Raw genomic sequence first — 14946 nt, 5'->3', positions numbered from 1 at the left:
AGCTTATCAACAGAGCACTGAGAGAGAGAGGAGAGAGAGATAGAGAGAGCGGGCGGGCGCGGCAGAGGGCAAGCAGAGCAGAGAGTGCGTCTGCAGGCAGGTAGTCAGGCAGTCTGCAGACGAAGTCGGCTCACTGAAGGCCGTCGCGTATTGCTGTTAGGTGCTTTCGTTACATTTCGTTCGTTTTCATTTTCGTTTTCGTTTCGTTTTTTGAGTGTTGTTGACCTTTTACACGAGACGAGGCGCCCTTTGCAAAACTTGTGCGCGAGATCAAGATCGAAGAAAAAGAAACAAAACAAGAAAAGCATAAGCAGCTCTTCCGCTCTTGCAGCACCACGCAGAAGAGGGCCGGCGCGGGGCCCATTGCTCCACTTTCATTGACTAAGAGTGAAAATCTGGTTTGGTTAAAAAATTTCAAATTATTTAAATCGTATATCGAACGGAGCACCAACAACAACAATAACAATAACAAATTAATATGCAAGTTGTGCAGCTGCCCTCGCCGCGCTTGAACCCCTCCTGTCGACATTTTCATTATTTATTGTTGTTGCCGTTGCTCATGCTGCTGCTGCTGTTGATGCTGTTGCTGCTGGCGCCCAGTGCTGGCTGGACATTAACTGTTATTTTGATTGTGTTTACGTTTATGCTTATGGTAATGTTGCCTGCTGATATGAACTTCCTATTGGCAATTCCTTTTGTCACATTGTTGTTGCTGTCGCCGCTGCCCGTGAGCCTTAGGCAATAAACAGAGATGGCAACAACAACAGAAGCAGCAGCAGCAGCAGCAGCAACAACCGTTACTTGCATAACGGCCCCGTTGGCTGGCACTGGAAATTGCTTTTGCTTTGATTGGCCAAACCCTTTTTGCTCACGGGGTTTTTTTTTCGGCATTTTTGTTTCATTATGTTTTTATTTTTATTTTTTAATTCGAGTCTTTTCGCCTCGTTCGAACTCGTTGTTAACCCATTAACATTTATGTATGAAATGTCTCTCTTCAAGCAATGATTAAGCTGTCATCAGCCTGGCAACATTTCAAAATTATTTCATTTTAATTGCCGCCAATTACAATTGCTTTCAGACATTTCAAATAAATATATATATGCCAGTGTGTCAATAGATCTATTTAAATGTGCTCGAAATCATTTAGCAAATTATGTTAAATTCATAATTTGATTGCCAATGTGCAAATTTAATGATATGCTGGACTTGTTATTAACGAAATGTGTCGAGATTTGGATATGTTAAGATAGAGGGCTATACAAGAGTATGTCAATATGTGTGTGCATATTATCGTATTATTGAATGTTATATATGTATGTATGTACATATGTATGTATGCATGTAGATATATACAATGTATATAGGGTGTAATAAACACATATGTATGTATGCATATAATTTATACATGTATGTATATATTATATAAATATGATAAATAATGTATATATTATATAAATTTATGGAAACGTGATTTATGATTAGATTTATAAATCCAACTTTTATATCAAATGTATATTTGAATGACATAAAATAAATTAAATGCAATATTTATATATATTCTAGTCATGCTTAAATATTTTTAGCACATTATCAAACACATTTTTAATCAATTTCCTGCGCCTTGTACCGAAATTATGTATATCTTGCATATTTTCACATACAAATTTGCGCTACATTTTAAATCTAGCCTATAAATAGAAGCTGTTATAGAAGCTCTCAAATATATTTTGATATACTATGTAAAATAGGCTCTGACTATTTAGTAATTGTTGTTGAGTTTCTCTATAAAGTCTTTGAATCAAAGACTTTTAAGTATTTAGAAATATGAATATATTATATTTTCTATGAATAATTCATTTCTCAACTCAGTCTTTATTCAATTTAAACGAATTTACAGAGTTTTTGCCACACGAAGCGTAACAATTGGAACAGCATGAGCAAATCCTATTTAAATACAAGTCTCTTCTGCTTCTGTAATTTTGCTTTACATAGAATGTCTACACACACATGCATACATATATACACAGGCATATCGATGTAAACATACATAGATACGTAAGCGGATTATTTTGGTGCATGACAACAAATTCGCATTGCCAGTTTTTTCTTAAGTAATTTCTCTTGTCTGATTTCGTAATTGGGTTGCCATTGGGTTAAGACTTGCCACTGGCTGCTGGTTGCAGCCAGTTGCTGCCACACAGCGACTGCCAGTGCCACTGCCACTAGCAAAACCGAAAACATCAGCAACAACAACAACAACAACAACAACCATCATAACACGCTCTGCTGCAGCGTTGGCGAAATTGTAACGCAAATTGTCTCGATTCGCCGTTCATTTCTACGCGTTCTTACATCAGAGACGAGGTCATGGTCACCGAGCCCGCATCCCATCTTTGGTCAGCATCTATATGTAGCTGTAGCTGTAACTGTAACTGTGTATGTATCTCGCTGAGCGTATCAAACTAAATGTATCTGCATAAGACTTTATATGTGTGTGTGTGTGTTTATCTGAAACTTTTGCCAAAATATCTGTAACTATTGCGGTATCTGTATCTTACTAAATGTATCTGTGAATTTGCTCAGCATATACATATACATGTTAACTGTAATTATATCAAATGTATCTCTATCTTCATTAGACTGCATGAATTTATATCTCTAGGGTTTCTCTGTACATCTGCAACTGTTCGCGTGCAATAAATGTATCTGTGATTGACTAAATGTATTTGTATCTTAATTGATTTTGATGTTTATTTATTGTTTACTTGTGTATCTGATAATTTTTATCTATGTAGGACAATTTGAATATGTGTAACTCACTTCATTTTTATATGTAACTGAATATATACTATAATAAATTAAAGTGTATTCATTCAATGGGTAACATAAGCCGCATAATAAGTAGCTATATCTCCATAAAAGTATCTCTCATTTGATTAACTGTAATTGAATATATACCATAATAAATTTATGTGTACTCATTAAATGGGTAACTTAAGTCGTATAATGAGTAGCTATATCTCCATAAAAGTATCTCTGATTTGATTCTCTCATTTGATTAACTGTAACTGAATAAATAAATACTATAATAAATTTATGTGTGCTCATTCAATGGGTATTATAAGTCTTATAATAAGTAAATATATCTCCATAAAAGTATCTGTATCTGTCCTAAACTATCTAGAGCTAATTATTTGCTTATGCAATTACAATAAATATATGTATATAGGTCGCTATATGCAACTGTACCTGCGCATATACTCTATCTGCATCTGTACCTTGCTCATTGTAGGTGTTTTTAAGTATACCTATCCATCAAAATGTATCTGTATCTTTTCTTCTTGTATCTATTTCTCACTATATTTGCATTTACATCTTAGTTAACATATTTTGGTATACAACATCTGTATCTTCAGCTCACCAAATGTATCTATAACAATCAGCACCTGCAATTCAATGTATCTGTATTTCGTCTTACATCTTACTTTCGCTATCTCTCTAAGTATCTGCAGGTGCTCTTATTGTATCTGCATAAAAAATCTCTGTGTTTTCATTTAAACATACATATGTATCTGTATCTTGCATCTCCCTAAGTGCCTGCTTGTACCCCCCCATATGTATCTATAGCTTATATTGTGTATTCTCTATCGTTATATACCTATATATTTACATCTAACCGCCAAAATGTTCATTTCTACATATGTACTTCTATCTCACATCATATACATATATATAAAGTATATGTATCATCATGCTCATGTATATGTATGTCTGTATATATGTATGTGGCAGGCATCTACATGCGCCTTCCATGTCAGTTTATTTAACAATTTGTATCTGTAAGTATCTTGCCAAGTATCTGCATGGTTTCTCCATGCGTCTGTATCTGACATTTTGCATATGTATCTGCAGTTTTCTATCTGTATCTTTCTGCTCTCTATGTATCGGTATTTGCATATTCTCAGTCTCTCTCTATCTATCTAGCTGTCTGTCTGTCTGTCTGTCTCTCTCCCTCTGTTGCTTGGTCTGTTTTAGTTCATGGTCCTGTCCATTGTTTGGCTTTCGCTGCTGATTAGTAATCCAGCTGCTGCTGGCCAAGTGGGCGGCAATATTCATTAACCGCTATTTCTTTTTTAGATCCAAGAGAAATGGCATGGCGATGGGCGAGGTGGGGCTGACACACACACACATATATATGGTATGTAACAATGCAAATCAACAGATTAACATTTCTCATACGGTGTTTCGTTTTGTTGTGCAAGTCTGTCCGATCAGATTCCATCTATTGCCAAATTAATTAATATACATTTTGATTCACTCACGAGGCAACATAAATGTGTAAACAAAAGACCTATCAAACGCCATCAGAGGCAGCCGATTCATATTATATACCTATATATATATATATATTAATATCATCAAACCAGGTGCTTACATAAACTCCACTTCACCATCGACTAGCAACAATGGCAACAGCCAGAGCCAGAGCAAACAGCAATGAGGGCAGCTGTTACAAATATAATAAGAGGCGGAAAAAGTTTTCAATGTCGCACCGTTGGCTCGGATGCCCTTAATTCAATTAGATCTTGGATAAAAAGTGAGAGTTGTTAATTAGGAATTTATGTAAACGATGTAAAAGCCATAAATGAGCGTGATTAATGTGTATACTGTCCTAAACGGTGTTTTAAGATTGAAGATATTTTGTAATAGCAGTAGCGATAGATAAGCAAAGAGACCTTGTAATCGATATGAATATTTACAGATGTGGAGATACGAAGATGGGTAGACAAATAGATATAGGGTTGGATTGCGAAAAGTAGTGATAGATAGCGATCATTGGTAGATGGATAGATAAATTGGTAGAGAAAGAAGACGAGGTAGAGAGATATGTCAGATGGATATATATGGATAAGTAGATAGGTAGATAGATATACAGATAGATAGATAGATAGATAGATAGATAGATAGATAGATAGATAGATAGATAGATAGATAGATAGATAGATAGATAGATAGATAGATAGATAGATAGATAGATAGATAGATAGATAGATAGATAGATAGACAGATAGACAGATAGATAGATAGATATATAGATAGATAGATAGATAGATAGATAGATAGATAGATAGATAGATAGATAGATAGATAAATAAATAGATAGATAGATAGATAGATAGATAGATGGATAGATGGATAAATGGATACAGTAAAGTATAGACGAATATAGGGATAGTTCAATAGCCAGATAGATAGATACACCTACACATGAGCTCGATGGATAAAAATATCTATACGCATTTCAACGTATATAAATACCTATAAAGATAAAGTGGAAAAGAAAGGGAATGTAAATAAAAAACCGAATTAAGCTACTTCACCTCTATAAAAACTATTTACATTATTTTCTGCTTTCAATCGATTTGAGCAAATAAATGAGGAAATCAATGATATAATAGATGTTAATACTTTTAATTATTGACGCCTTACATGAATGGAGAGATCTGCAGTTGTTTTGTAGCACTTTTGTAGTACTTCCCCAGGGGCAAACAAAGGAAACAGTTTGACAAACATGACTTGGGTATTCGGTATACCCGGAATTAGTTAGAGGGTATAGCTAGTAACGATGATTAGGTAAAAATCATATGAAATGCATTTTGAATATAATAATTTCGACTTTAGTCTATACACATACACATACATATATGTATATGTATATATAAGGCAGAGAGTACAGGTCGTTAGCTATCCGAGAAAATCAAGTTCGTGTGTAACGCTTGATGAAGATTAACAGTGGAGACTACGACAACAAAGCAGCGGGTTATTAAGCCAAGCCACTGGGAGACAGCGAGAGTGAAACAGAGCGGGACAGCGATAGAGAGCTGAAAAGAGAAAGAGTCTGACTGGGAGACTGGAACTGGGAAGCAGGGCTCCAATGATGGGCAACCGGTTCGCGGTCGCACATTAACATTAAATGCAACCAACGCACATCTTCCCTGTATTGCATAATGCAGAGACAGCAGAGGCAGCGACAGCAGCAGCAGCGGCAGCAGAGGCAGCAACATCACCTACAACAACAATAACCTGATTGCAACATCTTCGGCAGATGCGCGTCCAATGTTTATGCGGAAGCAAAATGATTCTCAAAAGCGCCTGAGATACAAAGTCAAAAGGAAATTGTGCACAAACACTCTCACACACACACATACACACAGGTGCAGCGGCACAGTTATGTAGCAAAAGTTGGCTTTTCCAAAAATACCAAAAATGAAATGAAAAGCCAAACAAACAATAGGCAATGCACGACTAGCAGTTACCCTGGCAATCGAAGCAGAGAGGCCTTTGATGTGGGATAAATGCATTGAGTGTAAGCAGACATATGGTAAGTTATTAAACTCCTTCTGAAAATCTGTTAAGTTCCGCAAGAAAATAATTTATTAATAATCTATATATATTAAAGTAACCCCTTCTAGTCAGCTCTTTAATATTCATTCTTAAAAATATAATACTATACAACAATGTTGTAGCTGTTCCTTAAGATACTTTAAGATCTAGTAAAGTTCTTAAAGTCGTATTAAATTTTGATAACCTTAACTATACTTCGGCTTGAGTTAGGTTTAAATAAATGTCAGACAAGAGGACATATTCGCTACGTAAAGGAATATTTTGTGCATATTTTACGAGCATTTACATGCGAAATTTTACAGCTGTCACAGTTATTGAGGTATGCTGCAGCCAACGATTGGGTATTGAAAAACGAGGAGGGATACATTTGATATATTTCATATCTGTGTATGCTTCAAGAGCATCAAATACATATAAAATTTAACAACTTGTTCGAGCTGCGCTACAAAGCACAAGGAGTGACTATGGCTAAAACTGAAATATTTACTATCTGTCTGGATATTTCGAGCATGGGCATAACAAATTTTATAGCACCAGTTCTTAGGGTATTCGAGTTATGATAGATTGTGCCAAGGTGTATGCAGAGCAGCTGTTATAGCCTTTGATGAAGGCGTAAGGAATCACTGCTCACATCAATTTTTGGTTGTGTTATAGAAAGATATCAGCCTTAAGATAAACATATACTATGTATAAGTTATATATATACTATATATATAGTTCATAAGTATATCAGATATTTCAGCTCTTTTCATCTAGCCCAACTCTAGCTCAAGTCTTGTACCGTACGCATTTCCCTGCCCCTTTGCTTTGCCCCACCTGTTACCTGCACTGTCAACAAATCATCAAGTCTCCTGGTTAACCAATCGAGAGGTATTCAAACCAGTCAAAGTTGCATTCGCCCGATGCATTCATCTTAAGAGTCGCTGCAGCTGTGCAGACCTTTGCACAAGTTCAATGGTGACTGGGAGTTGCGAGTCTGTGTGTGTGTGTGTGTGTGTGAGTGAGTGTGTCTGTGTCTGTGTGTGTGTGACATAATTGCCAGTCAGCGTGCTGCACTTTCTTTCTTTTGCCATACGCTTCCTGGCCGAAGGCAAATTGAATTGCCACCAAAAAAAAGGCAAAAAATGGAATAAAAAAAACAAAAATTAAAATAAAATAGAATACAGTCCAAGGTAAACGGCTGCACAGTTTGCTCTACATATTTAATTAGTTTCCGTTTCCGTTCATATTCGTAATCCGTTGTCGCTGCCTGATTGTTCGCCTGCCACGCCCCCTGGCTCACGCGCTGCGCTTTGGCCTTTGTGCATTGTTTCCCGCTGCACTGAGCGACGGTTTGCGTTAAGGCCAAACAATTGACCCAGCTGGCAATTGTAGCAATGCCACGCGTGGCCCCCACCCCCCTTCCCGCTCCAAGCATTGCGTAACCTATGGCCACTCATTAGCAGAGATAGGGGCGTATGTGTGTGGGTGTGTGTGTGTGTGTGAAAGGGATGGCTAGTCGCTCCCCTAGCGATTGCGTTTTTAGTTTATCATTTATTTAAACAGCCTCCAAATCCTGCTGCTCCTTAAGCATTGCTTTGTACGCGTATGTGTCTGTATGTGTGTGTGTGTTTGTGTGCTCACACGAACACCGTTTGTATGTGGCATATTTGATTCGAGTCTGAGTCAAATTTTATTGAGCTGCACACACAATGAGCAATGGCTATTTAATTATGCTGATGAGCCAAGCACGAGTCCGGAACGCAGCCAACTGCCCTTACACCTAGCGTCACCTAACGCCCACCCCATCCAGCCGTGGGTGCAAAAAGAAAAGCGGGCAACACAACACACGCACACACAGCAACAGCAGCTAACCGTAAATACTCGCCCACATCATGCAGATGTGCCCCTTGCTGGCCCCTGCTCTAATGCCCGCTTCATTGCCAATCCCTGCACAGCTTTTAGCCTTGCGTGTTGCGATACCCTGTAACTAGTCATGGAATTGGCTTGCACTACATACGACTGCACAAGGAATTAGTTTTCTGATTTTTATAGGGAAATTCAGGTAATTTTTTCTATTTTTAATGAGTGCTTTGATAATCCTTTAGTTAACATAATTAGAGTCATAAAATACCCTGTAAATAGTTGTCATGACAAGAATTTTGAAGACAGCCAATTGACAACTTCTTTCCAATTGTCACCTCTGCCATTAATTACAGGGTAGCTCCTAGTCGCATGCTCTGTAATACACACTAATGTGATTAAAATACAATCTACTATATACGCTTAGATGCATGTTAAAGATATGCTACTCGCGTTCAAGCTCTGCAGTCAGTGCACAACTTTACAGAGTATCTTTTAGTCTAATACAAATTGAGTAATTCCAATAGAAATAATATGTATCTAAAGCCAACTCCACAGAGTACAAGAAATATTAATATAGAGACCTATTTAAATTTACTACAGAGTATCTCTTAGTCGAGCCCGTTATGGTATAGGTTTTTCTATACCACATAAATAATGAAATTATTTACAGGGCATCTCGTGGCCGTGCAAGGCGTGCCTTTTCATTTTCGCCAGTTTGTCTTTGGGCCAGTTGCTGGGTATCAAGAGCTGTCCTCCGCCTCCTCCTGCTCCTCCCTATGGCCTGGGGCTCATTTCATATGCATGGCCCAGGACCGGGCGCAGATTTGATGGCGACTCAAACCAGGCGCCGTTCGCCTCGACAATCTGTTTCATACTCGATATTTATGGCAACTACTATATATACTTATATAAATCTGTCTCTGTGTGTGTGTGTGTGTGTGAGTTCGTTTGTGTTTGTGGCACCTTTATGAACTTACCTTTATCATCATTCTGTGCTGCAAGCGTTTGATCATCACTCATCTTGACTGATTGTCCTCGTTAATATCCTTGTTTGCTTTTGTTGTTGCTTCTCTTACCGCAGCTGCATGCTCTCTCTCTCTCTCTCTCGCCCTCTCTCGCTCGCTCTTTCTCTCTTTCGTTGTCGCTCTTTGTCGTTCACTCTGTCTCTGTCACACTTTAGCACTGCTCAGACATTGGGATCGTCGCATTTAGCGTTAATATTGTTTCCTTTGTTAGCATTTTGCATTCGCCTCATGTCCTTCCCTGTGACATCCTTCGGTCGGCGTCTTTAGCTATGCAAATCTGTTGAGTCTGACGGGTATTTCCAATAATGGGCATGGCTCAACGCCTTTGCCTTTTGTTGCTGATACTTTGTTGTTGCCTCGTTTATTGTTATTGCTGTTGTTGTTGTCGTTGTTGTTGTTGTTGGCCTCACATTTTGTGCTTTTGTAGTTAGGGCTTACTGCAGCCAATTGATATGCAAAGCAAAGGAAAAAAAAGGACAACTTATTAGTTTGGTAACTCATTTAGTTGGGCCTCTATAAGTAAATTGTGCTACGCAGCCAAATTAGAAGATATTTGCCTTAATATATGCATTCAATACTATTTAGCTCTCATGGAGCTCATTTCATGCGAGAGCACAATGAAGTAAATTGAATTTTATATTATTTTCAGCTAGATTGCCCAGGCCTAAGCGAGGCTCTCGTCCTACTGAAGCCAAAGATTGCATTATTCGAGCCTATATGAAGTTAAGAATTCGTATATATAGGGAGAGCTGTTATACATACTTATATGTAAAGGAGCGTAAGTATGCACACACATGCAGGCATTTACATAAACACCCATACACACACACATTCATGCACTCAGCTTAGCTTTAACTGCATTTCTGACTTTACTGGGTTTGGGTTTGGTTTCAGACGTATCAACGGAGAGAGAGAATATGACTTTATTAAGTCAGCTCCTCAAGAATTTATATTATTTATGGGGTCTATCTATCTTAAAAAAAAAAAACATAACATAAAACCATATTTGATAAGAAATAGCAAAGTTTAGCCCTTTTAAATAGATTATTTATATCATAATATAATAGATATACTATATATTTGCCAGTTTAATTACTTGTTTAATTACCAGCTCAGATCATACATAAAGGCATATATTATATACAATCCATATAAATTCACGTTCTTTCTCGTCTGTCAGCGGCTTACGTTCCGCTCAATTGTCTCTGCTCATTAAACGGAAATTGGCTGCCAGATAATGTGCAGTTTAAGCCACCTACACGACGGCTTACGCGTCGTATGCGCAATGTAAGCCTGCTATCGCATTACGTTTACGTAACGTATACGTAATGTGCGTAGCGGAAAAGATAAACGAGCAAGCGAGCAAAAGACAGAGAGAGAGAGAGGGAGAGAAGAGGCAGACAGAGAGCAGTAGAATAAATGAAGAAGCGGAAAATGTGCACGCTTTAAGACTTAAAGCATTACCAAAAGATAAAGTTAATTAACATTATGGTACACACATACACACACGTACACACACACACACGTACAACTAAAAGTAAGTTACAAGAATTGATAAATGGCGCACAGCAAAAGGCAAACAGAAGGAGGCCAAGCTTCGGATGCTGTGAGCAGCTTTTATGTGTGTGTGCGAGTGTGTGTATGTTTGCGTGTGTTTGGTTGACTTGGGTGCTACGTAGGCCTGCTTCCTGTTGTGTTTTTACAAAACTTCTTGACACCGCTGACGCTGGCGAAATGGAAAACGTTAGATGAAGTGCCATAAAATATTCAATATCAAGTACGGCACAGCATCTCGCATAGTTGCAGGCAGGCAGGCAGGCCCCCAGCCCCCCTGTCGGAAGCCGCACTGTGATTGAATGAGCGTGGGCAAGTGGGAGCGTGGTGTGCTGCTGGAGGAGCTGGGGTACTTGGAAGGTTGGGGGGGGGCGACAGGTGTCAAGAGTACGCAACAATGCAGTCATAAAGGCGCACCGGCCTAAGCGGGCGAGAGTTCTGAGAGCTGTGTGTACTCATGTACAGTGAGGGCTCTGATAAAGCGAACAATGAGGCGATAAAGAGCACTAAGAAGTTGCTCGAGCTCTAAAGTAATAGATGTGTTTACATTGAAGAGGGTGCTTTAAAAAATTATCACAGAAAATGAGATTGGAATGCGTTCATTGGCTTCACTGTTTCGTATCTTATCTAATATGCGCATACATATATAGGATTCGACTATTCGAGCTGCTCCTGAGGGATGCTTTAGTGCCTGAGTGGCTAGATTCCATTTTAGTATCTGATTTAATATTCCTGGGTTAAGTAGTGAAATGATGGAGATAATTGAGGCAAACGTTGGAGGCCTTTCGATAAATTTATATGTGCAACTCCTGCTGTGCATTTCTGAACAGCAAATGGAGCTCGGGATATCCTCGCATAATCTGGATAAGATTATTTTATTTTCTATACAGCTTAGTATGTATCGCTTGTCTTTGAATATCCCCTCCCGTAATTTGATTTGAGGTTCTACTGTAACCTATATGAAGTTATTTAATTATATATGTACTTATATGCATATAAAAAATTTATGAACAAGTAGCTGCATCTATTTTCATTATATACCAGTTGTGCCTTAGCGTATCTCCTCATATCAACTTAATCATATTTAAGTACTCTAGCAACTTCTGAAGTTTATGGCTCACATACTCGTATACTTCCCGCATATTGCGGCTGTTCGTTAATTGAGGTTTTACTGTCTCTTTGCTGCGTGCGGCAGTCGATAAGCAAATGGCCAAGCAGGGCACAGAAATCAGTTAGCGGAACCCCTGCGGTACGCCAACGAACCTCCTCTCTCATTCCCCCCTATTTTGCTGCTCTCTGTCTGCCATGCTCTTTCTCTCTCGCTCTCACTAACACTCTCTCTCTCTCGAGCTCACCTGCACTGCTTCGTTTGTTGTTTTGCTTAGCACACAAATCGTCAAAATATATTTTTTATTACAACAATAAGAGCAGCTCAGGCAGCTATGTGGCGGCGCTTATTTTAATTTTTTGTTTTTTTCATTTTGTTTTTTTGGGCGTGACCTCAGGGCATTTCGTTAGGAAGCTGGCCTGCGCCTTGAGCTATGCTACGCTTTTTGGCCTTTCGTTGGCTGCCCCGACGCGTCGGTTGCGCGCTAGTTAAGTGCAGCACATCAAGCGCTAATTTATGGGCAAAAAATACAAGAAACAAAAAAGAAGCAGAAATCACAAAAAAAAAAAAAAAAAAAATAACAGAGGCAGAAAAACAGCAAAACAGAAACGGAAAAACAACAAAAAGTAAGGCAATGCCACAAGCCACAACCGCAAAGGCCGCAATAGGGTACACAGCAAACGCCACGCCCCCTCGACCATTCGGCAACACATGTGCAAACAAACGCATATACAAACACACGCCACCCACACACACACACACTCGTACACCCAGAGACACACACGCACACATATACATATATGCTGCATTGAAAATGTTCGCTGATTTACCTTAAAAGATGTTTAATTGCTTTTTATTGCATTTGTTTGTCGCAGTTGTTGTTGCTGTTTTCTTTATGTAATCGCTGAACAACGCACAGGATATGCACACAGGCGCACGCACACGCACACGCATATGTGTGTGAGTGTGTGTCTGTGTGGGTTTATTTGTGTGTATTTACATTTCAATTTGCCCAATGCACTAGTTACTATTTATATACATATGTATATACACACCTGCAATATATATACATACATATGCAGGCTGCATTCGATTGTTGCAATTTGCCCGTCTGCTCTCCGTTTGCTCCCTTCTCCTTTTACAGCGGCTACTTCAATTCGCCGCAGCTGGGCACACTTTTGTTATTATTATTGCGCTTTCTGCTAGTGCTGCTGCTTCTTCTTCAACTCTTGTTGCTGCTGCCTCTGTTGTTGTTGTTGTATGTATGTATGTATATATTTTACATTAATTACATTTTTATTTTAGTCGCAACTCTCTATGCAACAATGCTGGCCAAGCAAGCACAGCGGCGCTGGCAAAAGCAACAAAAATGAAAACAGCGCTGGCACGCACATTGTTTGACACACATGCACACACACACACGCATACCACGACAAATGGCGACGACGACGACGGCGACGACAACGGCAACAACGACGACGACGACGACGACGACGGCGGCGGCGTTGCACGCACACACCTTAAGCCGAGAAGTGTTATTACAATTTACTGTTGATTTCTTTTTCTGGTTTGAAGCGCGTGCGAGCGAGCGCGCAACAGCACAGGCGTCACAGTTACTGTATGTGTGTGCGTGCGTGTTTGTTCGTTCGTTCGTTCGTTGCTGTGTATGTGTTAGTTTGGTCTTGGCTTGTGCGAAAGCGTGCGAAAGAGCGCGAAAATGTAGGTTAGTTTCCGTTATATCCTGCTTTACAACAACAACAATATGCACATTTCACTCTATTTTTGGGCGCAGAAGACTTTTTCGCTGCTTGCACTTGTAAATCTCTGTTTCTCAGACTCGCTAAGTGTGTGTGTGTGTGTGAGTGTGTGGGTAGGAGTGTGTACGTGTGTGTTTGTCCCTCAGTCTGTGTGTGTGTGTGTGTCAGTGTGCTGTCTTTTCTTATATATGTATATATATATATATATACGATTTTTTTTTGTTTTTTTCTTTTTTTTTGTATTATTTTATTTGTTCCTTTGTATTTGTGTGGCTCGCACTACGGACGCGTGCATTGCAATGGCGACTGCTCGGTTCTAAGGTTCGTTGGTGACTGACTGCGAGCAAACGGGTTTTCCTTTCCGTTTGACGTAATCTGCAGAGCAACCAGACGATTAAGTACCAAAGAAATTTCCCCCTATTGCGCACATGCCAGGACACGCGCGCTCTCTTCGCGTTCGCTCTCTCGCTCTCTCCCTCTCGCTCTCTGTGCCAGTGGCGTGTGCCATGTGCGTGTCGCAGCGACCCACGGCGTATGTTTTGGCCAAAATGTCAGAAGTAACCGACCAACCAGGCTAAACAGTCGAAGAAGACCAAAACGTGGCTTGGACTCGGCCAAACTCGTCATTGCCAGCGTCGATTTGGCACAGTTTACTTCTTTTCTTTTACTCCTGCCGGCATAAACAAATGCGCTGCTGGGCATGACGAATTTCCCACTATTCTGGCTTCGTGCTGGCGTTGTTGCTGCCTCTGCTGCTACTGCTGCTGCTGCTGTTGCTGCTGCTGCACCGCAGGCCGCTGTCTAAAAACGTCAAAATTATTAAGCCCCAAATATGGGCCACTGACTAACAAAAGATGAATTGGATGCTGCGACGCCAGCGCTTCGCTCGCCATTCAATCGAAAGCCAAGTTAACTGTAATTCTTAACCGGTGTGTGCCACATGGCGTATACTTCATTTCATTTTCGGCCTTGAGAGACGCCAGATGGTGAGATGGCGAGAGCGAGAGAGATAGAGAGAAAGGCAAGAGAGAGAGAGAAAGGTGAAGTGTTTGGCAGCGACTTCTCAATGCAATTGCAGCAGAGCGTATAAATAACGTTTTATTCATTATTTAAATAGAAATTTATTTAAATTTAGGTCTGTCTGAGTGTGAAAGAGAAGTGTGTGTGTGTGTGTGTTCGTGTAGATGTGTGTGGGTGTGCTTGAGCACGTGTGTTCTGTGATAGCCAATCGGAAAACAGACAAAGTATGCCT

The 14946-nt window shown here is 39.6% G+C and overlaps 1 protein-coding gene across 1 annotated transcript in view; it reads right to left on the bottom strand.

Moving 5' to 3' along the window:
- Positions 1-12909, bottom strand: part of NaCP60E (Na channel protein 60E) — a 37641-nt gene extending 24732 nt beyond the window's left edge. Inside the window, 2 exon segments of the mRNA XM_089261914.1 lie at positions 9228-9712; positions 12768-12909. Coding sequence (XP_089118040.1) covers positions 9228-9270 — 43 coding nt within the window. The 5' untranslated portion in view covers positions 9271-9712; positions 12768-12909.
- Positions 12910-14946: the final 2037 nt, after the last annotated feature.

This window comes from Drosophila navojoa, chromosome 5 (assembly GCF_054131105.1).
Source record: "Drosophila navojoa isolate 15081-1374.11 chromosome 5, UAZ_NAV_1.0, whole genome shotgun sequence".
Classification (NCBI taxonomy): domain Eukaryota; kingdom Metazoa; phylum Arthropoda; class Insecta; order Diptera; family Drosophilidae; genus Drosophila; species Drosophila navojoa.
The sequence above is the reverse complement of the archived record's forward strand: the minus strand, read 5'-3'. Positions and strand labels throughout refer to the sequence as shown.